The 27,936-nt window shown below is 35.4% G+C and overlaps 1 protein-coding gene and 1 long non-coding RNA gene across 3 annotated transcripts in view; one reads left to right on the plus strand and one right to left on the minus strand.

Annotated features, from left to right (window-relative positions):
- The window catches only part of MIB1 (MIB E3 ubiquitin protein ligase 1), a 136,768-nt gene that overhangs the window by 19,541 nt on the left and 89,291 nt on the right, over positions 1–27,936 (minus strand). Inside the window, exons 13-17 of the mRNA XM_039463699.2 lie at positions 12,919–13,051; positions 6,902–6,988; positions 5,881–6,042; positions 3,942–4,123; positions 1,687–1,879 (exon numbers count right to left, since the gene is read on the minus strand). Coding sequence (XP_039319633.1) covers positions 1,687–1,879; positions 3,942–4,123; positions 5,881–6,042; positions 6,902–6,988; positions 12,919–13,051 — 757 coding nt within the window. The remainder of the gene's footprint in view (positions 1–1,686; positions 1,880–3,941; positions 4,124–5,880; positions 6,043–6,901; positions 6,989–12,918; positions 13,052–27,936) is intronic.
- On the plus strand, positions 21,441–27,556 carry LOC104650841 (uncharacterized). 2 transcript variants are annotated; one of them, XR_012513159.1, is made up of 3 exons: positions 21,441–21,788; positions 22,195–22,370; positions 23,528–27,556. It is a non-coding gene; the product is annotated as an uncharacterized LOC104650841 (long non-coding RNA). The 2 variants fall into 2 exon arrangements; XR_744437.3 differs by having other exon boundaries at positions 21,466–21,788; positions 22,249–22,370.

A 27,936-nucleotide genomic window follows, 5' to 3' on the forward strand; every position in this document is an offset into this window, starting at 1 on the left:
CTTGACTATAAAGCAAATGTTCAATAAAGGTTTGTTGAAACAGGACTTAATTTAACAAAAAGTTTCAAACACAATGGCAGAACACACAGATCAATCTAAAAACAAAAGAATGGCTTAAATCTTTGTTCTTCTTTTGTATTCCTTCCCAAACTACAACTTTGTAAGAAGATACCTAAAGCAAACTGTAAATGCCAAACAGAATGAACGATCCACAATAATTTATTAAGCAGAGTTAACACCTATGTAATACAAATGAAATGCTAATACAGTGTCTGGCACAGGATAAATGCTATTAGTTCACCCTTCTCACATTTATGAACTGATCAGGCAGCTACTTAATACAAATGAAATGCCAACACAGTGGCACACAATAAGTGCTACTAGTTCACCTTTCTCACATTGATGAATTGATCAAGCGGCCATATACAGAGAAGCACTCCAGTATTTCCTACCAAAAATAACCTCCTTGTGCTTTTTCTTATACCAAAAATTCTACTAAAGACACATTAATTTGGATCATAAAAACCATCCAGGCTTAGAAGTTTGAGAATGAAGCACTGGCAAGGCAACACCTTTTAAGTCACTGCCAGCTAATTCATTATGAGAATTACTACCAGCTCCTTTCTGATTAATGTTGGTTAATGAATAGCTTAAGAAAAAATAAATTGCGAGACAGAAATAAAGATTAAAGAGTATAAACTCCCTGAGTTTTTACTTCAAATCCAACATACTCTTTGGTTTAAACTATTCACCTTGAGAAACACTTGTAAGAAACTCAAATCTCACTTATATGTAACACACACACACATTTGCGTACTGAAAAACTAAACTATTTCAGTAAACCAAAATTAGTAATATGGTACAGTTATAATAAAGCACTAAGGTACCTGGAAAATAATAAAACTCAGAAAAGAACTGTACTTTTCAAAAAGGAAAAGGAGTCAGGAGAGAGAAAAAGTTCAGAGTAGATAATAGATTTTGGCCATCACTAATTACAGGAAGACAAGACTTTATTTGCCTCCAGATGGGACATAATGTGAAGTGCATGGCATCAGCTGTGAGGCTTTCTTGCCAAAAACGTTAAGCTGACCCTAATAAAACCATTACATCTAACTTCCAGCTTACAGGAAACACAGAAGATAGAGAGCAAGTTAAACAACACCATGACAAAACAATCAAATAAATCTAGAATGTGTGGCATTCCACCAAAAAAATGAATTAAGTCTTTTACAAACATGAATGCAAAACAGTTTGTGCACTCCAAAAAAAGTGCAACATATAGGACACTAAATCTAAAGTAGAATTAAATGTATCCTTAGGTTACAGGGAGCTTTGAAAGCAAAATGGTAGATAATTTTAACTTTACATACACTTTTGATATAATGAAGAAAACACATTAAGATCTAAAAAAAAAATCGACAGTAAAAATGGTGTATCAATAAACTCAGATAATAATGAACTTAGCAAATCTGTACATTAATAAGCAAGATTGTAAACCAGCAATAAATTAAGAAATTCTGAACTGAGCTCCTGATAAATGCAGCAATTACACATTCCTATAATTAAATCATTATTTGGAAGAGCAAAGTTATACAAACCCATGATGTCACATAATCTTATTTATCATTAATTCTAGTCTCAAAGAACTTCATAAAATGACACAATACTATATTAACTATATCTTACCTTTGTCCTGGATTGAACCTGTTCTTTACAGATGAGGCACTTCTTGACTCGTGGAGAACATAAAGAACATGTAGCAATATGTCCACATGGGCCAAAAAGAGTATCTCTCTTCATATCTGAGCACACCATACACTCTTCTAAGGTTTCAGAATCATTACTAATCATAGAAGGACTCCGAGAACCCACTTGACCACTAACAAAAGAAAATATTTCAAATCAAGCCGAACACATTACAAATTCACTAATTAAAATGTTTAAAAATATACGTGGAGCATCATTAGTATACATAAAAACCAGTCACATTAAAAAAATTAAGCTTTAACATCTGTAGGTAAAACACTGTATAACACTCACCCACCCAATGGAAAAGGATGAATCTTCTAACAGAGAAATAAAAAACAGCAAAAAAAAAAGAAAACTCAGCATAGACAGAATTTTGCTCAGAACCTGTTCTATCTATGTAGAACCAGCATAGGAAGATATAGGGAAAAAAACACAAATCCTAACTAGCCCCCATGTTAGTTATCCTAACTAAAGACAGAACAAAGCATCAGAGGCCACAACAGATAGGGTACATTGGAAAATAAGACACTGCAGCTGCTATTTTGACATTTTTCTTTAAGTGTATCCTTAAGGAGTATAAAATTGTATTACAGAAAGATAGAATGCATCTGTAAACATACAGATACAAGGCACAGAAATACATATGACCACCTACAGCTACAGAAAAGGGATGCCCTGTTTCTACCACAATCTTCAGAAACTCATGAACACATACACACATGAACACACACACACATATACAAAGAGGGTCCATCTTAGACCCATTGTTTAAAAGTTATTACTGCAGTAATTATAGTACCTTCTATCTTTATACTTACAGATGCATTCTTTAAAAAAAAAAAAAATGGAGTTTGGCTCTTGTTGCCCAGGCTGGAGTGCAGTGGCACAATCTCAGCTCACTGCAACCTCTGCCTCCTGGGTTCAAGCGATTCTCCTACCTCAGCCTCCCAAGTAGCTGGCATTACAGGCATGTGCCAGGCTAATTTTTGCATTTTTAGTAGAGATGGGTTTTCACCATGTTAGTCAGGCTGGTCTCGAACTCCTGACCTCAGATAATCTACCTTCCTTGGCCTCCCAAAGTGCTGGGATTATAGGCATGAGCCACCGCACCCAGCCGATGCATTATCTTTCTGTAATAGAATTTCATGTTCCTTAAGAATACACTTAAAGAAATGTATATACCTCACAATATTAACTTCACCTATAACACAGTTCTATGCACAGTTTCCAAAAAGATGGCATTTCATCACTACACACAAATTATAAGAGGGCCAAGGAACACAAAGGTTAAGGAACAGCTATTGAAATGTTTAGTGACAAGAACCAGATATAAAGAGCAACAGCAGCTGCACAGCACTGTTCAGATAAAAAAGCAATGAGATGTGTACCTTTTTGTACATCCATAAAATCTCGTAAGGAAATTAGTTATGTCATAAATAATAATTAAAATCACTGACTTATCTTACGTTCAAAAAAAGAGACAAATGTGAAATGATCATCTTCAGAGAAAACTCCACCAGGAATTGGTTCATTCATTTGTTCATTCTGTCAATTCTCCATTGACACTTACTGAGTGCACCTGTCAGGCACTGACCAGGGTGCTAGATTTATTACAGAGTTTGTGTGAGATATACCCTGTTCATGGAGTGTAAGTTGCCTCTCTTGGGAAGATTCTATTAAAATTTTAAATATAGAGCCAGGCACAGTGGCACATGCATATAGGCCTAGCTATTTGGGAGGATGAAGCAGCAGGATCACTTGAGCCCAGGAATTAAAGTCCAGCCTGGGCAACCCAGTGAGACCTATCTATAAAATAATAATAATAATAAAATTAAAAATAAATACAATTTAAAATACATATAACATTGATAAAGCAATTTTACTAGAAGACATTTTCTTATAAATTCCTCTAATACATGGAAGTACTGCAAGATTAGACTAGTTCAGAAAAGTTTCTTGGAACTTAAGTATGGAGCATTGCACTTAATGCACGGAATATGGCATAAAATAAGAGATACGCTGCCTGCAGAAAAATTTTCAAGGAAGAAAAATTTCAGGGAAGAAAGAGTAAACACAAAGATACAGGAAAAGCAAGGATAAAGACATTTTCAAGTAGGCACGTTCTCCATTATGAAACCACATGATACTTTCTGTACAGAATATTAAGTTTTATGATAATAAATAATACCAACCTGACTTTTTCCTTATGACACTTTGCCAGTGCTTTGCAGAGATTTGGATCAGGACAGAGATCAAGTGGTGATTGACCCTTCTTATTTCGAATGCTCAAGTCAGCACCATTGGCTGCCAAGAAACAGGCAATAGATGCTGCACTCTTCTTTTCTGCCCCTTGGGTACCAAGTCCCATTATTAACTGAAACAAAATAAAAAGAGTCATGATTTTCCCTCTAGGAATCTGCCATCAATTCTTACCATGGCGCGCGCACACTTGTGTGTGTGTGTGTGTGTGTGTGTGTGTGTGTGTGTGTGTGATATTTATTTGGTCCAGTCCTAATGTTCCCTCTCCACTGCTCTACCCCTGGTTTTCTCAAGCATACAGACAAGTATGCTCCCTCTAGCTGCAGAGGTGGACCAAATACGGCCCAAACCAGTCAGATATCTCTACCTTACCTACATGACTAGTACAGGAATAGACACATAACTCAAATCAAGTCAATTAAGGCCAACAGAACTCAAAAGTGGGACTTCTGATTAAGATACTGAAGAAACACTGCTCTCTTTCCTAATTAATTTGGCCCTGGAGCTGCTAGCAACCAACTCAAAATAAGGACAGGAGAGACAACTGAGAAAAGAACCAATGACTAGGAGTTGAGCCAAGATATGGAAAATAAGACGAAATAGGTTCTGATGTTATTATCTTATATGAAAATAATTGCAGTAATTGTTAATATTTATTGAGTATCTAAAATGGATCAAGTATTATTTTACACACTTTCGATGATCTTTACAACACCTTATGGAGGTAAGTTGCTCTCCTCTTCCCATTTTAAAATGAGATAAAAAGAGGCACACAAGAGTTAAGAGAATTTACCCATGGTCATAAATAAGGCAGCAGTTCTCAAACATTTCAGTCTCAGAACCTTTTTACCCTCTTAAAAATGACTCCAGGATTCATACGGAAAGGTGAAGGATTTAGAATAACCAAATAACTTTGAAAAACAAGAAAACTGGACTTACGCTACCTGACTTCAACACATTTTATGAAGACAGTAATCAAGACTGGGGCTGGCATCACATAACCAAAAACAAAGACCAACAGAACAGAATACATGATCCAGAAAGAGATCTTCACTATACAATTAACTGATTTTGGATTAAATTATACCGGCAATTTGGTAGAAAAAGAAAGTGTTTTCAACTAATGGTACTGGAACAACTGAATATCCACAAGTAAACGAACCTGGATCCATACACCACATTATATAAAAATTAACTCAAAAAGAATCATAGACCTAAACATAACAGCTAAAATTTTATAAACTTCTAGTACAAAACATAAAAGTAAACCTTAGTGATCTTCGGTTTGGCAAAGATTTCTCAGACAGAACACACACACACAAACAAACGAAAGAAAAACTTGATAAATTAGACTTCCTCACAATTAAAAAAAAATGACTCTTCCAAATCATTGTTAAAAGAATGAAAAGACAAATCTCCTACAGACTGGGCGAAATTATGTGCATATCACATATAAAGAATTTGTATTCCGATTACTTAAAGAACTCTCAAAACTCAGTAATAAGAAAACAAACAGCACGACAGAATAATGAACAAAACATATGAGCAGACACTTCATAAAATACATGTGGTGACAAGCAAATGAAAAGATGCTCAATATCAAAAGTCATTAGGGAAATGCAAATTAAACCACAATAAGATACCAGTACATATCTATTTGAATGGCTGAAGTTAAAAATAACTGAACAACTTTTGGTAAAAATGTGGAACAATAAGTTAGTATTGACTAGAACTCAGTTCATAAACTAAATTTCTAAGAACATAGTCCTGATAAAATATTTTATCCAATACAGATTAGATTACCAGTAAATATAAGATCTTAAATAAAAAGATCCTTCCACTAGTACTGAATGAAAGATGATCTTTACTTACCGTGTTTTTGGATGGCTCCCAGGCAGCATCCACCTTCCCCACATCTTGCATATCTTGGAGCTGACGCAGCTGAGACAAAGTATGATGCCTTAGAGCTTCATGCAAAGGAGTATCCCCATCCTTATCCTGAATATCGAGCTTGGCACCTGCCCGGACCAAAAGCTAAAAGAGAAAGATGTCTCATTTTGGTAAAGTGTCTACATCCATAAGAAACTTCAGCATATCTAAAGTAACAGCGAGGGCACCCTAGACCTACTCAAGAAGTTACCACTGAAGCTACTCATTTTTATGTTTTTGTCTTCTACTCTTCCAACCCTGTGGCTCCTTACGAAGAGTGATGTGTCCTGGTTATTTAAATATATTGAATTAGAGAAAATAAAAATAAATGAGAATTGATCTGTTGCTTAATTCATCTAATCTAACATGATGATAACGGGGAGATATTTAAGACTTCATTTTTCTTTTTAACTGTAGATGTATAACTTGAGATATTTTTAAGCATTTATGCCAGATCAAATCATGATGCTCAAAATTCTTCTACTATGTAAACAGACAAGCAAATGTTATTGTTGATTCCATCCTGTTTTGGTCAATTTTCTCCAAATGTATGGTCATGCAGAAAGCCACGGAGGGTAGCAAGAGGAATTTCAAATAACAATAGATGTGAACAGTGTTTGCTAAACTACAACCTCTTAAATAAAAATGCATAGTTGGCATATTTCAACAGATTATTTAAGCAGTAAATATAAATTTATTACAACTTTGCTTATGGTGCTTTAACAATTTTCATAATCCTTTCTATGATACTTACTGAAGAGCTTTAGAAAAGTACCATCTATAGAAGCCAATCTCAAGCATACAGTCTTACCTGTCTTGGTAAATCACATTGCATTTAGATTTACTTATATCTAACTATGCCATTTGAGACATTTAACACTGTATCATTTCAATTTTCAGGAAGTTCTAAAAATCTGTACGGTTAAAATATAATTGTAAGCTAAAACATATGTCAATACTTTACCCTAACAATTTGGGTATGCTGTCGTTCAACAGCAAGGTGTAGGGCAGTTTGTTGGTTCACATTCTGGATATCCAGGTTTGCATTACCCTGAACAAAAAGAACAAATTTTAAATGGTTAATTGACAACAGTAATGAATACAAAAACTATAAATACTCATGAGGAATAAATAACACCAGACACTGCTGGCTACTTTCTCCTTCAGCTGCTGCAATGTTATTCTCATATGGTAACAGTTGCTGCCGAAGTAGAAAACATGGATGGGGCAGCAAACTTTCTGAAGTAAAACAGCAAGTTTTAAAAATCATTTTTATTATGGTAATTCCATCTAAGAATAGTTAAAAAGAACAAAGCATAGTGGAGATCAAACATACCTCTCTTACAATCTCCACTATAAAGCAATGGAGATAATCAACTCCTCTGAACTGTAAATATTTCCTTAAAAGTTATATTAACACATCTTCATATTGGATTTAGATTTATTTTAATGACCTAATAAGTTCACTTACCCTTGCTGCATATTTGAGCTCTTCCTCACTCTGTGAAAGGAAACTTTGCTTGACATGAAAAGGCAATGCTTAATTAGTATATAAAATTATGTACTGAAGTAAGCAGAAAGTCCTACCTGATCCTAGGACAGCCAAAGAACTATATAAGAACAGCTGAACCCTAATGAAAAAAGGGACTAAGGAGCAAAACAACTGCACTTGGGAGTCAGGGGACTTAGGTCAAAGTTCTATCATCTATTTCCTTGGCGCTAAAATGGTGAGAGTTACAATCTGTTGCACGGGGTTAATGTGAAGTTTAAGAAAAATAACATATAAAACTGCCTAGCAAATGTCTAGCATAAATTTAAAAAATGAGATCAAGGGCCAGGTGCAGTGGCTCACACCTGTAATCCCAACATTTTGTAAGACCAAGGAAAGTGGATCACCCAGAGGTCAGAACCAATATGGAGAAACTCCATCTCTAATAAAAATACAAAATTAGCTGGGCATGGTGGTGCACGTCTGCAATCCCAGCTACTTGGAAGGCTGAGGCAGGAGAATCACTTGAACTTGGGAGGTGGAAGTTTTGGTGAGCCAATATTGCGCCATTGCACACCAAACTGGGCAACAAGAGTGAAATTCCATCTCAAAATAAAAAAAATAATAATATATATATATATATAAAGAAAACAGCTAAAGATTCAAAAGATAAACTTTGATCATTTTGTTTAAGTCTTAGAACCACACATGCCCTCTGATTACAACTCTGATCCCAGGGGCTATCCAGTGGAGCTGAAACTTTGGTAATGATATGTCATATTCTCCAAGATGGGAATGTCTCATTTGTTTTTATTATGTTTCTTTGAAGTGTGATCAGAGGCACCTGATTTCAGATTTTTTTTTTTTTTTTTTTTTTTGAGACAGGGTCTCATTCTGTCACCTAGGCTGTTGTGCAGTGGCACATAACTCATTGCAGCCTCAAACTCCTGGGCTTAAGGAATCCTCCCGCCTTAGCCTCCCGAATATCAGCTTAATTTTTTTATCATGTAAATGTGAACAGTGGGGATTTTCTTTAAGTTACCTGAGTTTTCCCATCATTTACATTTCATTAAGTAGTATTCATTGTATGGGTGCACCACAATTTGCAGAGTTTGTTTATCCCAGCACTAATTAATGAATATTTGGCTTTGCTTCCAGTACAGGGCTGTTATAAACAATGCTACTACAAACATTTAGTACAAGTATTTGCTTGGAAAGGTATCTTATGTTCTCTTAGGTACATACCTAGAAGTGGGATAGCTGAGTCACATGGTAAATATATGTCTAACTCTGTAAGAAACCACTAATTTGTTTTTCAATGTGCCTGCGTTAAAAAAACACCAGCAATGTACATGAATTCTAATTGTTCCACATCCTAACCAATACTTGGTTTTATTGGTCTTTTAATTTTAGTCATTCTAGTGGGCGATTGGTGGTACTAGTTGTGGTTATAATTTCTATTTCCTTAATCACCAATAATGCTTTCATTTGCCTGTTTGCTAACTGTGTATCTCCATTAATAAAGTGGATGTTTAAATCTTTTACCCATTTTTTAGAGTCCATTTATTTACTTATTTATTTATTTGAGACAGTGTCTCACTCTCTCTCTGCCTGGGCTGGAAAGCAGTGACATGATCTCAGCTCACTACCTCCTCTACTTCCCAGGTTCAAGCAATTATCCTGCCTCAGCTTCCCGAGTAGCTGCGGACTACAGGCACGTGCACCATGGCCAACTAATTTTTATATTTTCATTAGAGATGGAATTTCACAATGTTGGCCAGGCTGGTCTCAAACTCCTGATCTCAAGTGACCCACCCATCTCAGCCTCCCAAAGTGCTGTGATTATAGGCGTGAGCCACCACGTCCAGCCATTCCTTTTATTATTAAATTGTGAGATTTCTGGATGCCAGTCCTTTGTCAAATATGTTTTTCCTACTGTGGCTTTCCTATTCATTTTTTTTTTTTTTTTTTTTTTTTTTGAGACGGAGTTTCGCTCTTGTTGCCCAGGCTGGAGTGCAATGGCGCGATCTCGGCTCACCGCAACCTCCGCCTCCTGGGCTCAGGCAATTCTCCTGCCTCAGCCTCCTAAGTAGCTGGGATTACAGGCACGTGCCACCATGCCCAGCTAGTTTTTTGTATTTTTAGTAGAGACGGGGTTTCACCATGTTGACCAGAATGGTCTCGATCTCTCGACCTCGTGATCCACCCGCCTCGGCCTCCCAAAGTGCTGGGATTACAGGCTTGAGCCACCGCACCCGGCCCTATTCATTTTCTTAATGGTGTCTTTTGATGAGTAGAAGTTTAGTTGTTTTTTTGTTTTTTTTTTTTGAGATGGAGTTTCGCTCTTGTTACCCAGGCTGGAGTGCAATGGCACGATCTCGGCTCACTGCAACCTCCGCCTCCTGGGTTCAGGCAATTCTCCTGCCTCAGCCTCCCAAGTAGCTGGGATTACAGGCACGCGCCACCATGCCCAGCTAATTTTTTGTATTTTTAGTAGAGACGGGGTTTCACCATGTTGACCAGGATGGTCTCGATCTCTTGACCTTGTGATCCACCCGCCTCGGCCTCCCAAAGTGCTGGGATTACAGGCTTGAGCCACCGCGCCCAGCTTAGTTTAGTTTTTGATGAAATCTAATTTATTAATCTTTTTTCTTTTTTGATTGTGGCTTTCTGTCTCCTAAAAACTTTGTGCACCTCATTGTCAGAAAATGTACTCTTAAACGTTTTCCTCTAATATTTTGTGTTTGATTTTGTTCTGTTTTGTTTTTAAGATAAGGCCTTGTTCTGTCGCCCAGGCTGGAGTGCAGTGATGCAATCATGGCTCTCTGAAGCCTCAACCTTCCAGGATCAAGTGATTCTCCATTTCAGCCTCCCAAGTACCTGGGACACAGGCACATGCCACCATGCCCAGCTAATTAAAATATATATATTTTTTGTAGAGATGAGATCTCATAGTGTTGCCCAGGCTGGTCTCAAACTCCTAGACTCAAGCAATTCTCCTTCCTCAGCCTCCTAAAGTGCCAGGATTACAGCCCTAAGTCACCAGGCCTGGCTGGCTTTATGGTTTAAGCTTTTATGTTCACATCTATAACCCATTTAATTTTTTGATAAGTTGTGAAGTAAAGTCAAGGTTTTTGTTCGTTTTGCTGTTGTTGTTGTTGTTGCTGTTGTTGTTGTTGTTGTTTTTGGTATATGGACATCTACTTGGTTTAACCCTGTTCTGGAGAAACAATCCTTTCCCATATTACTTCGGTACTTCTATAAGAAAGTAATTGAGCAGTCTGGACACAATGGCTCACGCCTGTAATCCCAGCACTTTGGGAGGTCAAGGCAGGCAGATCACGAGGTCAGGAGATTAAGACCATCCTGGCAAATATGGTGAAACCCCATCTCTACTAAAAAATACAAAAATTAGCCAGCCGTGGTGGCATATGCCTGTAATCTTAGCTACTTGGGAAACTGAGGCAGGAGAATCATTTGAACCCGGGAGGCGGAGGTTGCAGTGAGCCAAGATGGTGCCATTGCCTGGTGAGAGAGTAAGGCTCCCTCTCAAAAAAAAAAAGTAATTGACCATATATGTGTGATTCTTTTTTCTCTTAAGTAATTTGAGTTGCTATTTATACATGTGTGTGGTTCTACTTCTGCACTTTTTATTCATTTGGTTTGTATGATTGCTACAGAAAATACTAAGTAATCTATAGAGAAGATATTAGAATAAATGAGTTTCAGCAAGGTCACAGGATATATGGGAAATATACAAAAACTGTATTTATATTTACTAGCAATATGCAACTGGAAATTTAAATGTAAAAAAAAATTACATTGAGTGACTCATTGACTGACAGGGCAACTCTGTTGCTTGGGCCAGAATGCAGTGGACAGTTCACTGTAACCTCAAACTGCTGTGCTCAAGCAATCCCCCTGCTTCAGCCTCCTGCGTAGCTGGCATTACAGGGATGTGCCACCACATCCAGCTAAAATACAATATATAATAGCATCCCCAAAAAGCTACTGGATAATAAATCTAATATGTGCAAGAGCCATCAAACTCCCAACAGACTTTATTAAACTAGTAAGCTAATTCTAAAATTTATATGGACAAGGCATGGTGGTACTTTGGGAGGTTGAGACAAGAGGATCACTTGAGCCCAGGAGTTTGAGACCAGCCTGGGCAGCATAGTGAGACCTTGTCTCTACAAAAAATAAATGAATAAATAAAAGTCAGGCACACCTACAGTCCCAGCTACTTGGGAGGCTGAGGTAGGAGGATCACTTGAGCCTGGGAGGTCAAGGCTGCAGTGAGCCACGACTGTACCACTGTACTCCAGCCTGGGTGACAGAGTGAGACCTGGTCTCAAAAACAAAGAAAGACCGGGCACAGTGGCTCACGCCTGTAATCCCAGCACTTTGGGAAGTTGAGGCAGGAGAATCTCTTGAACCTGGGAGGCTGAGGCTACAGTAAGCTGAGATCATGCTACTGCACACCAGCCTGGGTAACAAGAGCAAAATTCGTCTCAAAAAAACAATTATATGCAAATACAAAAGATCTAGAACATTAGAGTAATTCTGAGGAGAAGAAGAACAAAGAGGATTTAATCTACCTGATTTCAAGACTTACTATAAGGCAACAATAAGTAAGGCAGCATGATAGTGGCATAAGGTCATTTAGATTTTGAATAAAAAGGATTTATCATAATTAACAGAGAGCAGTAACTTTAATAGTAAAGATTTAAGGTAGTAGTGGGGGAAGGTAACTTAACTTTTGAACTATTTCTTTACATTTCTGTAGTTTTTGGAATGTATACTTTATAATTTGGTACTTAATTACACCTATTATTTGCTAAATTTTTCTGCTGTTCCATCTTCTTGACTATAAATTCCTTGAAGTCAGGAATCACAGATAATTCTTTGATAACTTCAGTGCATCTATAAGGCACCATATGAAAAATTTGCTGAAATAGTAATACTGAAATATCCTAAAACTACAAAATAGGCTCCCCCCAAAATCCAATCTCATAAAAATGTAGAGTCATCTTATTCTGAGATAAATGATACGACTAAGGTGAGCATGTACTGCCATCGAGCCATAAATTCCAGGGGTCAGCAGTAGTTGTGAAATAAATCCCCTGATCTTAGCGCAAACTGCAGTCTGATGACAACTGGCCACACTGTTTAAGTATCAGCATGGATGGTGTTTGGTGCTGTGGTTGATGATACTTCTGTAACAGTGGCAGCAATTCTGGGAAATCCCTGTTAGTTGATGCCCATTTCATAGGACCAATCCAGGAAGACTGTGCAGAGGAAATCCTGGGAACTGAAGGACTCACTCTCATACACCCTGCATTTAAGAAGTATTAGGCAGAAGACAGAATATGTATTATATCTGAATTTTCACCATCATAAGGTTTACTGTAACCTATTAATAAAGTAATAAATAAATGAATGGCAATGGTCCCAAATTATTAAAAAAAATTATTTAACTCTTTTCTTACCTGATGTACCAATAGTTCAGCCACTTCTACATGATTATTAAGGGCAGCCAGATGTAAGGCAGTATAACCATCATCTTTCTTCTCATCCACAATCCATGGTCTTGGTAATTTAGATAGTAAAACACGCATTGCACTGAAAGTTAAATTCATATTATTTCTATATTTATATAATTTTATATATATATTTTCTTTAGAAAAATATACTCAAAAGAAACTTTTGCAACAATCAAATGAAGATATTCCTCTTTAAAAATATCACGCTCTTAGAGACAAACAGAAACTCTACTTTTCTAAATCTCAAACATGCAGCTTTTTAATTTAATTTTTTTTAAGAGATGAGGTCTTGCTATGTTGCCCAGCCTGGCCTTGACAGAGACTACAGGTGCATGCCACCATGCCCAGCTAGCTTTTTGACATTTTGAGAGGTAGACACACTGTCGTATTTGGGAAATAGAATAAAAACAGAATGAATTGCTACAAAGAGGAAACATAAGAGGAAAAAAAGAGAAAAGAAATATGTCCTAGCCGGGCGCGGTGGCTCACGCCTGTAATCCCAGCACTTTGGGAGGCCGAGGCGGGTGGATCACGAGGTCAAGAGATCGAGACCATCCTGGTCAACATGGTGAAACCCCGTCTCTACTAAAATACAAAAAAAAAAGAAAAAAGAAAAAAGAAATATGTCCTAATGAGGGCACCACTTTGGCTTTGTGAAATTTCAGGTTCAGTATCAATAGTATTTATCAACGAAAAAGTTAATGAAGAACAGTCAGATGACAATTTTTAGAAGTAGGAAAAACTATGATAATTAAAACACTATATATGCTGAACTATCTTAGACAGCTGGCAGATTATTGTATAGCTGGTTATCGTGAACTGCAGAGTTAAAATTTAAAGTATGTCATTTAGAAGTAGTAATCAAGTTTAGAGCAAAACACACAAAATGGCCATTATATTTAATATTTAAAATTTAAAAATCAGTAATAAAATATTTACAAAGCAAAAGGAGAAAGTTACATGAAAGAGAATCAAAGATTTAAAATTGCAAACATAATAGAGCAGAACTAAGTTCAAGAAGTCTGAGAATGGTTTGTGAAGGATCAAAGAACCTCTAAAATTATACTTAATCATCTGGAAACTTTTATCAGACTTTTAAAACAGGTTTATGAACCCAAAGTTTACTGAGAATCACAGCGTAGAGTGTCCCTTCCATGGATGTTACTGAGTTACAATCACTGTTTGGAGATAACAGACTTCTTTGGAAAGCTATGGGCTCTTCTCCAGAGAAATGCATGTCAAAATCTTTAACTACTAATACAATTTTGGGTGAGTCTACAAATTCCTAAATCCCATTCATTGGCTTCATATAAGACTAAGGTTTTCTGCTTTTGTTTTTAGTCACTAGTAAGGATTTTAACCCTCCTCATTCCATAAATTGAAATAAAATACTAGATACTGTATAGAGTTTGAGATTCCTAATGGGAAAAAGTATTGGTACCACATTATACCACTGATGTTTGGATAGTCATGATGTCAGTGTCATACATTATCTCTTACCCTATGCATATGAGTATTTAAGAAACAGAATTTACAGTTCTGGAAAATTTAAAAGATACAAGTATTAAATCATTTAAAAAAGACATTATGAAAAACAAAATATAAAAATAATGTAAATACTTATTGATTTAAACAAAACTTGTGATACAATTATGTTGAGAGGAATGGTAGTAACAGAGGGTATTAGTTTTAAATCTTCATTTACCATAACATGAAATCACTAGACACCTATAATTGATAAATTAAGAAATTATGGGATAAGCTACAAGTTGCTGGTGGGAACAAAAAAGGGGTAAGGAAGGACGAAGCAGAAGGCATTTATTTTCCATTATAACCTTTGTAGTAACATCCGACTTAACTATGCACAAATATTAGCTTGATTAAAAACTTGGTTTTTTTCTGAAACAGTTTCTCTCTGTTGTCCAGGCTAGAGTGCAGTGGCGATCAGAGTTCACTGCAGCTTCAACCTCCCAGCCTCAAGTGATCCTCCTATCTCAGCCTCCTGAGTAGCTGGGAGTAAAGGTGCATGCCACCATGCCTGGCTAATTTTTTGTATATTTTGTAGAGACAGGATTTCACCATGTTGCCCAGGCTGGTCTTGAACTCCTGAGCTTAAGCAATCTGCCTGCCTCAGCCTCCCAAAGTGCTGGGATTACAAGCATAAGCCACCGTGCCCAGCCTAAAAACATTTTTGAAATCAAATCGCTAAGTTAATATTTGGGCTTACTGCCTTGAAATATTTTTAACTTACACCGTTATTCCTTTTAGCCTGTCAGATATATGAATGTTACAGTAAGTATCAAATTATAAAGTATAGTTCACACTAACTTCATCAAGTTTGTTTAAAGTCTTTTAATTAAATAGATATTTCTGAGAAAATGTTAGTAGAATTATGTTTTCCACTGTCTTCCATTCTAGTTTCAGAAGTAAATTCTCATATTATTAGGTTGGTGCAAAAGTAATTGCAGTTATTGCCATTAAAAGTAATACAATGCCAACAGCTCAAAGACAGAAAAGGGTCAAGGGAGCAATTCCTCCTCTGGGCACAAGGTGGTGGCTGAGATGAAGCCACCATTTACTTGTTTGTCTGGTCTTGCACTTCATAAATGAACAAGCTAGGAGAAGCTAAAGTCCCTCAAAAGGGCCATGGCTCAGAAAGTTATGACGACACTTAAACAGAAACAGATATGTATTCTTGAAAGCCTACTGGCTCTTTGAAGTCTCCTCACTTTGTGTCTTTTTGGTTTTTCCTCTCAGTAGGCTATATATAACTGAACTGTCAGAACAAGGGAAAGACAGTAATTTCAGGGTATGATTGAAGTGACAAAAATTGTCCTAGTCCCTTCCAGATCACCTTCTACAAAGTACTCAAATCCTAACATTAAAATGCAAAGGTCAGATTTTTAGGGAGGTAGTTTTCCTGTCAGAACAAATGTACTCTGTTAATTAATCCCACTTATATCAAAATTGCAAATTATGATATTAAATAAGCAGAATTAAAATACCATCTTTATTCCCCTTAAAACACTGAGTGAGAAATACACCATAAAAATAAAAATTGAAAAACAATGTGGCACTATTTAATAGAAATGCCTCATTTTAAACTGATTAAATAAATTGTTAAAACACTAGCAAGGTATTTTAAATAGAAATGGTGATTTGAGATTTCCCATAGAAACAATGTTCTATTGGCAAATGAGGTGACTACATCAGATAACAGTTAAGTAAATAAAACATACAGATAGCAATTAGAAAAAAGATTTGTAGAAGAGGAGATCCAGAAGTCCAATTAAGCTAAAAGTTAAATCACCAAGATAGAATTACAATTTAAAAAGATGAAAACTATGTGTCTTTGTCTGGAAAATAATATCTGGTTTTAAAAGAGAGAGAAAAAATGGTTTGTGTGAAGCCTGGAAAACTAATGAGAAAAAGAATTTGTCTATGTATCCTCAAAATTATCCACAGAGAAAGTCTCCTGACAGGCAACCGTGGTATTCTTCTGTGCCCTGCAGTAGAATGCTATATCACATGGAATATTATGACAGGTTAATGACACTGTTAAGATCATTTAATCAAATATCCTGCTCACCAGTCAATTTCCAATTTTAGTTTAATTTTTCAGAGTAGATTTGTTTTCTCCCACAGCAAGTGAAAAAAAAATCTACTGATTAGCTATTTTGAGAACTATACTTAGCAATATTTCTTTCTTTAAATAGTAATTTGACATTCTGACTTACATATCAATCTCTTACAAGCTTAAATAATATTATCCCAAGTCCAGTAACTTCTGGATCTATAAAGTTAATGCCTAAACCTGGACCCTGTGAAGCCCTCACTATGCATTCTCAACTATAACATCTCTAGCTCATATCTCTACAACAAATGATGATTCATACCTAATACCAAAATTGATATAGAAATCTCTTACAAAATACCTATAAGGGCCAGGTGTGGTGGCGCACACCTATAATCCCATAACATGAAACTTTGGGAAGCCAAGGCAGGTGGCACTTTGGAAGGCTGAGGCGGGTGGATCACTTGAGACCAGGAGTTCGAGACCAGCCTGGCCAACATGGTGAAACCCATCTCTACAAAAAATTCAAAGATTAGCCAGGCATGGTGGTGTATGCCTGTAATCTCAGCTACTTGCGAGGCTGAGGCAGGAGAATCACTTGAACCCTGGGAGGCAAAAGTTAGCAGTGAGCCAAGATTGCACCACTCCACTCCACTCCACTCTAGGGGACAGAGTGAGACTCTGTCTCAAAACACACACACACACACACACACACACACACACACACACACACTTTAAAGCTGTTGTAAAAATTAAATGAGATAATGTATGTAAAAATGTTTCAGTATAGGGTCTCAAACTCTTCAATATAATAGTATTATGACAACTCTAAGATTACAGACCTATACTCAAACATAGTACAAATTCCTCTTTGCCTCTCTCCTCTTTCCTAATACTCCTCTTTTATTCTTGATCTTGGTTACCCTTGTTACCATTTAATCAGCCATTCTACTCAAAAACCAAGGAACCATTCTAGACCCTTTCCCCTATTACGTCCACATTCAATTTGTCCTGCTGATTCTCCCTTAAATTAAAACTGTCCTTCCCAGTGGCCCCCAACATTCTTTCACTAGGCTGTGATTCTCTTTCCTCAGGACATTTGTAACAGTCTCCCTTCCACATCTATTCTCTATACCACCCAACACAAATCTGACCATTTCTCAATTTTCACAAATTCTTTTTAAGTAAATCTTTTAAAATTTTGATCAAAAACTTATTGTAAAATATACTTCCCTGCCTTTAATATACGTTTAAAAGAACATGAGACTACATCTAATATTTTCTTAAATCAATTACAGCAAAATCAACTTGATTTACTAAGCTGTGGAGAAACATTGTAGATAGCCCAAATCAAAACTAATGCAAGGGTCAATTAGCCAGGAGTGGGTAGATTAATTTTTTTAATAATCTTTTTATTTTAGAGCAATGTTAGATTTATAGAATATTGCAAAGCTAGCACAGAGTTCCCATATACCCCTCATCCTTATTATTAACATTTTACATTGTACAGTACATTTGTTACAATTAATAAACCAATGTTGAAGCACTGTTTTTAACAAAAGTCCATACTTCATTGAGATTTCCTTAGTTTTATTCAGTGTTCTTTCTCTGCTCCAGAATACCACATTACATTTAGTTGTCTTTTCTCCTTAGCTCCCTTTGATTGTGACAGTTTCCTAGACTTTCCTTGTTTTTGATGAATCTGATAGTTTTGAAGAATACTAATGGGTTATCTTGTAGAATATTCCTCTGTTGGAATTTGTCTGATGCTTTTTTCATGATTACACTGTGCTATGGGGTTCTTGGGAAGAAGGCCATGGAGATAAAGTGCCATTTAATGACATCACACTAAGGGTACATACTATCAACATGCCATATGACTTTACAAGTTAACCCTGATCACCTGGCTGAAGTAGTGTTCATCATGTTTCTCCAACGTAAACATTCTTTTTTCCCTGTCTCTAAACTATGCTCTTAGGAAGGAAGTAACTATGTACAGCCCATATTTAAGGAGCAGGAAGTTATACTTCACCTCCTTGAGGGTGAAGTAACTACACAAATTATTTGAACAGAGACCTATAGCCCTCTCATCTTGATCAAAAATTGCCAACACACTCAAGAAAACAAAAACAAATACAGGGCCTCAAAAAAAGAGGTCATCTTTGGGCCTAGTCTGCAAGGTGAGCTAAGGGAAAGTTAAGCAAAACAGTCTCTGGTCCCCTCACTCGCATGTCAACAGCAGTAGTTCAGAGCAGCCTGTCTCCTTTCTTTCTATGGGGCAGGGAATCTTAGGAAGACACACTAAAACTACAAAGACAGCTGCAGGCTGTTCCCTGCAGCACTTCAGTTAATTAAGAGGAGACTGTTAAGCTGCAAGCACTGAAGTCCGTACAGTTACTGGGATAAAGGTGTTACCAGCTCCAGAATTCAGTAATTTTGTTAAGCCAATAGACTGTCTCACCTGTGGAGCGAAGTATATGAGATTTGGAGATATTTTCCCTAATGTTCAATGTGGTTGTTTTATAAGAGGTTAAGGACATGGATGTTTTAAAGATAAGATCTTACTACCAGTTAAGCAGGCATTTGTGAACAGTGCCAAAGAAGCATTAAGTTCCAGAACAACTAATAGCAGTCCCTAGCATAATCCCTGGCACATGATAGTACTCAAACGTTTGCTGAATGATGAACAAATGAGTTCTAAGAACTAGAGGGGACAAGCAGCTGTCTGCATTGGTATGTAGTATTCAAATGGCACTGGGTCAATTTTTAGGGCCTGCCATGCTTTGCAATCTTTCTTCAGAGGCAGGCAACAATTTCCCAAACCCTACTGGCTAAACTGTGGAGGCCTTATATATTAGTATTACTTAAAGCAAAACAACATTAGAATAGCACTGTAGCACATATTAGGTGTTCAATAAATGCTTGCTAAATTAATGAACAATCCCTCAAATAAAGTGGATTCATCCAGAATTCAAAAAGGAATTTATTAAGAAAGTTGATTAGCTGCCAGTATTCTTTTGGGCATGCTAAAAGCAGGTTACTATACAACTTGAACCCGTTTTGATCAAAAAGGTATACTTCATATGCCTAGTACAGGAAAACTCAAAGTTTTGCTGAATAGAATAACTGAATAAACAGATAATCAAATAATCAATTATCTTTCTGAATATACTGAGGCAAAGATATTAGCAATATATATTTGTGCATGGTTGAGTCCCCAAGAACAACTCCCCAACTCATTTCATTACCACAAATCAGAGGAGCAGTGTGGCATAGTGAAGAGCTCCCAGTCTGTAACCAAATTATCTGAGTTCAAATTCTGGCTCTAGCCACAATGTCTAGTGACTTCAGCAGATGACTTAACTTCTGTGCCTCAGTTTCCTCATCTGTAAAATATGAGAAGAATCACTTCCTACTCTATAGGGTTGTTATGAAAATTAAATGAGTTAATATTTATAAAGGGCTTAGAAAGAATACCTGGCACGTAACACATTATATAAGTGTTTGCTTAAAAAATAAGTACTTTCACTGCTACAAAATCATTAACAAAATGGGGTACTTGAGAAAACTGAAAATTAACTTATTTTACACTTTGAGACATGTCATCTTCTTATAAGTAAAATTATTTCAATATTTAGGAAAGCTGTTTAAAATTGCCCAATATCCAAAGAAGCATTCCTTAATGTCACTATTTTAAAATAGCCATTCAAAATAATTAAACTGCAAAAATATTAAATGCTAAAGACAGAAAGAACATGAAGGACACGCTTCTGTAAGTGAATAGGCTCAGAAAACTGATAATGGTTTTTCTTGATTCTTAAGGGGGCATATTTGGATTAAAAACAAGGTATAGTTGGTTTCTCATGGGCATTTTAGGTGAGATCTTCAATTATATCTCCACAGGTTTACTGGATTTCATGTTTTATTATTTTTTATCTTTGATTTAAAAATTTCAGTATCAAAATCTGTTGCAAATATGCTATTAAAATTTAGAACAAAAGCATTTTTCCTCTGAGTCATATACTATGTAATATAGACAGACTAATGATTATTTCAATCTGTGTAAAGGGTGCAATGATCACATCTAAAAGTTACTTCAGAAAATTAGAGAAACATGACAATGTAGAAGAGATGGAAAAAACACTACACATTTGAATATAAAGTAGAATTCATAATAAAATGCATTTGAATTCTTCTACTTGTATAATTACGCAAAAGCATACTGGACCCTGCTTTTCACCAAAGCATCATAAAAAAATTTACTGAAATTGACAGTGAATTGTTTTAAGTAGCACTTCCAAGATTTCATTTACATACTACTATCTTCTCCCTTAATGATGTCTCTTCACCAATACACGGGTCCTACCTACCATTTCTATATTTTCCATTCAAATACTATTCAACAAATTTTTTAAGCATGTATATGGCAACAACTAGCTCTAAAGATAACCCTACAAAATCCTTTCAGGTCTTTAGCTATATAATATATCACCATCCACTTTTTTGTCAGTCAAAAAATCAGGTTATAAAATGCATTTTGGCAGTAGAGGGACTTCGCTTGTACCGTAACTGTCTAAAGATTATCTTGCTACTAGCCAGGGTAATTTTTTTCCTCTTTCCTTTTTTCTCTGCAGTGCTTCTAAGTATAGTGACAGCGCATCAGGCTTTCCTAGTCTCAGCGCAAGCTCAGTGAAAATCTGGGAAATGTAAGTGGAAACATGAGAGACCGCTTTATTTGGCAGTGCTTAACAAAAAAAAAAAAAAAAAAAAGTAGGGGGCAGGACAAATGGCAAAGCAGTGTTTGGACCGCAGGATGAACAATCAATAGGCAGAAAGCAAGATTGAGGTTTCCTCAGCTTTTGGATCGACAATCGACAGCTGAGAGACTATTTTTTGCTATGGTTGACTAAATATGGTCAGGGAAGAGAGAGGCACAAGAGAGCCTGTTTGCCTGGGAGTGCATGTTTCAAATGCTTAGCTGCCTATAAAGCTGTAACAGTTTAGCCTGTGGTCACTGAGGAAGAATATAAGTTAGCCTCGTAGTGACCATGTGGAAGTCCTGACCTCGATTGCAGACTTGACCTCTGGATGTGACAAGGTAGCTTCACTACAGATCTACCATTTGATCCTGGAAACTAAAAATCAAAAAAAAAAAAAAAAAATCTCAAAGCAAGAAAGATGCAGACTATTTCCTAAGAAGTCAGAAGAACCCAATGTATTCTGGTGGGCAAAGAAAAACAGGGTGAATGTTTACAATTACTTGGTGAGGGGGGGAAGTAAGGTGTGTTTGGGTTCTGGGGTTTTTGTTGGTTTTTTTTTGTTTGTTTGTTTTTTGGTCTTTTTTTTAGATCATAAAATTAACTTCTGCAACTTTGTCCCCTCTTCTGAAGCATTTCATCTGACAACTAGGTTCATTTTCCTCGCCTTTGTAGCAGGCTTTTAAAATTGCTTAACTTTCCCTACATATCTGTGCAAGAGTTTTATATGACATTCCAAATCAAAAGGCCAACGCTGATTCAATTTAATTGCAGAGTTTTTTTGCTGGTGGTGGTGTTTTTTGTTTTTTGTTTTTAATGCGAAAAGGGGAGGAGAGGGAAAAGTAGGTTGTTTTTTGTTTGCTCGTTTGTTTTTCAAATTTATCTTACAAGGTGAGGTTCTGTGTTCACTGACAAATCCCCTTCCTTCACCGGGCTCATGAAAAGAAATTGCTGAATCAGCGAATAGAGTGAACGAACAATCAAGATGAGATGGCTGCTGCTGATGTGACTCTCTAGGTCATTACCTTTCTTCCTGCTGCAAATGCTGCATAACACTAAGCTTTCAGGTAACAGAGCCCCACAAGGCCTGTACTTTTAAGAATGCTTATGACTTTCTGCATGCTTACCTATTATTGACTCAATATATGTTCTCACTGTTAAGTTAAATTCTATCTAAGCATAGCCTAATTTCACAATTCAAGTTGAGAGCTAATGTAGTGTAAAAATGAATACTGTTCAAATATCATGGCAATAATTTTTATCTAAAAATGTACAAATTCATTGTCATTTACATTACTAAAGATTTAGTCATTATTCTTTCAGGTTAAGTGATAATTTTGAATCTCTAGTAAGTCACATCCTGCTTCCAAAGTATACTTTTTTTTTTAAACTGTTAGCTTCTATTTCAAGGTCTAGTCACCCAAGAAACTTGACAGATCATAAAATACTTTTTAATGCTTACCATTAATTGGCCACAAAAATAAATCAGAATGTGCATGGTGTAATTTTAATGCTGCATTGCTGAAACTGCTGTAATGCTGGGCTATCTACTGCTACATTCTGATTTGCTCTCTATAAGCTGCACTAGCTTTTTGTCACGAGCTGCAGAAATTCTACTATCATCCCTGCCCTTTGTTTTTTCCTCTGCCAAACTGAAAATTTCTTGAGGTTTTCTTTTAAATTAACCTTCTAATACCATAATAACTGAGCCTTCTTACCAACTGTATTTTCTTTTCATGCTAAATGATCAAGGCAAAACCCAGGTGCTCATGGACTAAAACCTTTCAGTTCTTTGAAGTGATACTTTCTAAAAGTTGATGATTCTGACAATCATCCTGTATACTAAAAAGATTAAAGAATCAAAACCACTTAAACTCACCAAAATTAGATATTTCTACATCTATTTGAATTTGTATTCAAACCATATTTGTATTTAACCCAAAGAGAAGCACCGAAGTGCAAAATTCAGGTAAGGAACTAATAAAGAAAAAAGAATGACAGATTTTCAAATGACCATGAGTTCTTATCTGTGACCTTATGAAACACTAACAAAAATTCATAATCTTTAAAAGTTCAATTCACTCACACTCATCCTGGTTTTTCTCCTTGTTTCAACTTTGGAGTCAATATCAGAAATATTTATTGGTTAATTCGTTAAGTTTTGAGTAAGATACCTAGTTTGTAAGAAAGAAATTGAACTTAATTAATTACTATCTACCTGTAGGATCTAGAAGCAGACTACAAAAAAAGAGAAGAAATTCACTCTGAAGACTGAAGAAACAAAAGGCTGATTTTAAGTTTCTGAAATACACTCTGTAACACTACACTAATTCTATGAATCAAACCAGGACAAAGTTCAACAAATAACTGGTCAAATGTTTAGGAATGTCTATGTCCACCAAGAATATGGAACCATTAATGCCATGCTTCAGGTAAATTTGTTACAAAGTTTACTCTTCAATAAATCAGTCTCTGCAAATGATTTACCATTGCTCTACATTAGTAAGCTGAATGTTTCACTAACAAATAAGAAAATAAAATATTTCATGTTTTTACAGCTAACAACTTAGTAATACCTACTCAGAGTACATACTTCTTTATGTACCCATATGAACATACAATGCTATGGAATGTAAAGAAGTATGTATTTTTGGTAGGCAGTAAACCACCAAGAGAGAATTAAACTGCAGCTAAAAGAAGCTCTTGCTTCTTTCCACGTAAATGACCTTCATAAGGTAAATTAACTAGTCATGAACAGATGACCTTTGGCAATATTAACACCAAAAAAAAAAAAAAAAGGGAGGGGGGCTATCTGCTACTTACAGATAGAAACTAAATATCCATAAGGTTTTTATTTCACAAAGGAAAAGAAGTTCCAGTGAAGTAGATTTCAATTATCATGAAATTCCTTTTAAATCATCTAAGTTTAAAACATATCTCTTACATTAAGTACTCTCATTATTAAAATTTTGACTACAAAAGGGACAACAGTATTACTAGCACAAAAGAATGAGGAATACACATGACCTATTTTCTGTCTCCACAGTTTGATCTTAGTGGGGCTCACTTATTTGTATAGCAAAATAAGATATTAAGAGCTGGTTTCATTCACATAATAAGCTATTTCTTCACATTTTGATAAATGTATAATCTATTAATATTAGAGGAATTTCTGAACTGAAAAGTTTTATTGTTTTAAAAAGATTTCCTTTTTGACAGCTACAATCATAGTTATAATTCTTAAAGACTATCTTTTAAGTAAGACTCTACTGTCAAAAAAAAAAAAAGTGGCCCTTGTCCTTCTCGAGTTCATCAGGGTCTTAACCCAATCTCTACTTTAAATGTGAAGTTAAAACTTAAAATCAATTAAAATGCAAGATTTAAGCATGAAAAATGATAAAATGCTGTAAGTCAGCAGGGTATATTGGTAAGAGACTACCAGATATTTAAAAGAAATTAATTTATTATCTGTATTATCTTCGAATTTGCTTCTCCAAAGGGGGCATGTAAAATGAAAGCACTATAGTCAAGAACCAATTTATACAGATAGAATAACTGTTTTTATTAGTACAATGTAATTACAATTCAGTTTCTCTAAACGTGATCAATCCATTGTTTATGTTAGAAACATCAAAATAATTTCACACAGTTTGTATATTATTTATTTTAAAATTCTAAATAATGCTGTTGGCAAAATTTATAAGCAGTACTTGTTTTAAGCTACTAATGATAAAGTTAAAAAAAAAGAAATAGTAGTACTCAGGTATTCTAACCATTTCTTACTAAACATATTATTTCAACTGAAATACTTACACATGTATAAAAAGTGTACTTTAAATTTTTTGTATCAGAAATTTAATAGAAATGGCTATACATTTAACTATAGTTCATTTTCTCTCTGTTAAATAAGACAACTAGTTAACAGAAAGATGATTTTCATTTTATCAGCCAATTATAAAGATGATAATGACTATATACATGGCATCATATATGTTACTTCATGTTTACTGGAAATTATAAAAGGCACCTAATTTTAAATTCTGTATTTTCAAAGAAATTAGTTCAAAGCTTAATTCACATAAACATAGCCCTTCTGATCATCCACAAAACAGAATGGCCATGATTCATGTTCAATTTAGGAAGTTTACCTGTACAGGTCCTAAATACCGAGGACTCAAAATATACACCTCAAAAGTAGAGGCTTTTCTATAAAACTACTCAAAGGGTATTACCCTACTTGTGTTTTATGATAAACAATTATATCGGTCATTCTATAGGTATACAAGTTGTTTAATAATCCTTCTTAAGCATCCCAGCAACTAAGAATCTCTTTGCTGTAATATTAAGACTATATAAGTAATCCTTAGAAAATAAAATGACAGGCTTTCATTTTCAAAAGCAAAATTATATACTGATTCTGGTGCTTACAAATTTAACTTAACATATCTAAGAGTATTTTCAATCACTCTGAAATGTCACATCTATCACTTAGATCAGCTGTTCATTTTTAACTGAGTACATATTAAACTCTGGGCATCTGCTGACACTGGTATAACTCAAACATTTCAACTGTCTCCCTGACAGGGATAACAGATGCTGACATTATCAAATGTTGTACTATTTTTTTCCCATGGCCTCTCCTTGCCCCGATATGGCCAGTATATGAAACTGAACTGTCATCCAAAAGCACACTTGAGCAACTGGATCTGCTAAACAGCTCCCATATAACTAGTAAAAATAGAAGCCAGTGTTATTGCTATCTTCAGCACTTAAGTTCAAGCAGTTTAACACCTGTTTCACTTCTACTAGAATAAATGATGAAAAAGAACTGTAGTTACATTAATTTCACCAGCAGCATGACAGTTAACCAAGAGATGCAAAATATACTTAATATAAGAATCATTTGCATATTGCCTGAATTAGTGTTGACTTCCCAGTTTAGTTTAAAACAGTAACTGTAAAGAATACTTCTCTATTTTTCTAAGAGCACTTAACTTTATAGGCCAATTGTAATTTATTAAACTTTTATTTTATGCAAGTATGTTTCAGAAAGCACACCTCCCAAGATATTGAAATCAACAGTAAAACCACATTATAACAAAAAATTTACTCTGATTTTTCAAGTATTATTCACACAATAGATTTGAATACTTGTATTCATGGACTGCAACTAACCACCATAAGTCAATGTATTAATAAGTTGATAATGAGAAGTAACTAGGCAATCTGTACCCAAAATGACAAAGAGCTTAGTCAAGGAAATAGACCTTTAAAAGGGTTAAGTTACTAACCTATGATTAGTAACACTCCGTAAGCAAAAACAAAGAAAAACTGGCATGCATAGTAGTTCCTTTCAACCCAAGTCCAAGCATTACACTGAATACACATGTGATCTATTTATAAATCAAAGGGCAGAGGTACTTGCTTAAGGCCACTGATCCACCCACTGTCAACAATTTGCTATTAGTCCTCAACTATAATGCTAAGAAGGGAGTGACTAACAGAACTCTTCCCTAACCTATTAGATACAACTACTTAAGTAATCTAGTTTACTGCCTAGCTATAAATGGAAAACATTACTCTAAAATACATCAAGGTCTATTTGTTCCTTTAAATACTACTGGTTTTGAAACAGCTTATTGTCTACATTTAAGAATTAACCAAAGACTTCAGCTGTGGACACGATTAGAAAAATAAAAAGAATCAAGCAAAAATGTTGAAAATAAAGATGTACATTGATCATTCCTTAATGCAGTAATGTGTTAAAAGGAAAAGACTTTTAAACCATTAAGTGCAGGAAAGAGTAGGAAAGTGACTTCAGAATCGAAAATTTGGCATTTAGTGACTGAAGCAGTGATATGATAATTTCTAACACTTGTAGAAGGTCCATGATTGTAATTTTACCAATGAAAAGCATTTAACTGTTTTGGATCCCAAACTAGCAGCACTACAATGCTTTGCTAGAGCTGGTAAAATGGAACCAAATCGCCTCTTCAATGGATTTGGTCCCCTTCAACCAGCTGTAGCTATGCATTGATTACTACAGGACAACCAACGTTTTCATTTGTGAATAACAATTACTTGTCAACTAATTTCAACTTATTAAATTATTCAGACTGTGATTACAATCAAATAACTTGTTACTGTGAATTCTACCTGGAAAAGCTAGACTGGTTAAAGATGTTTATAAAAAGCTTTATGAAAAATGTGTCGATGACTTAAGGATTTCAAATAAAAATTTTACTTATTATAATCTCTTTGTATTAAATTTCTTATCCTTCAGAAAATAAAAGAACTGGTAATAAAATGTAGGCTATGCTTTATAATAACACAACAACAAAAAACTTCCTTCAAAGGAAGCAAGCATCTGGAAAGGTCACCTAAAAGCCACCTGAAAACAGAATGGGATTGTACAGTGTGGCTTACATGGATGTGTGCATATTTTGGGTTAAAGAAAACTGTAACATTATTATATAAGATAACACTGTAGAAATGTTTAGTCACTATCTTCCATAGAATTGGCCTTTAATTTTGCCACTATTTACCCAATGTTAGCAGGTAAGGTAAAAAAGATGATACTATAGAATATCTTGTGGAGAGGATTAAAACAGTATCTAGTTCTTCTGACCCTGA

This window comes from Saimiri boliviensis, chromosome 13 (assembly GCF_048565385.1).
Source record: "Saimiri boliviensis isolate mSaiBol1 chromosome 13, mSaiBol1.pri, whole genome shotgun sequence".
NCBI lineage: Eukaryota > Metazoa > Chordata > Mammalia > Primates > Cebidae > Saimiri > Saimiri boliviensis.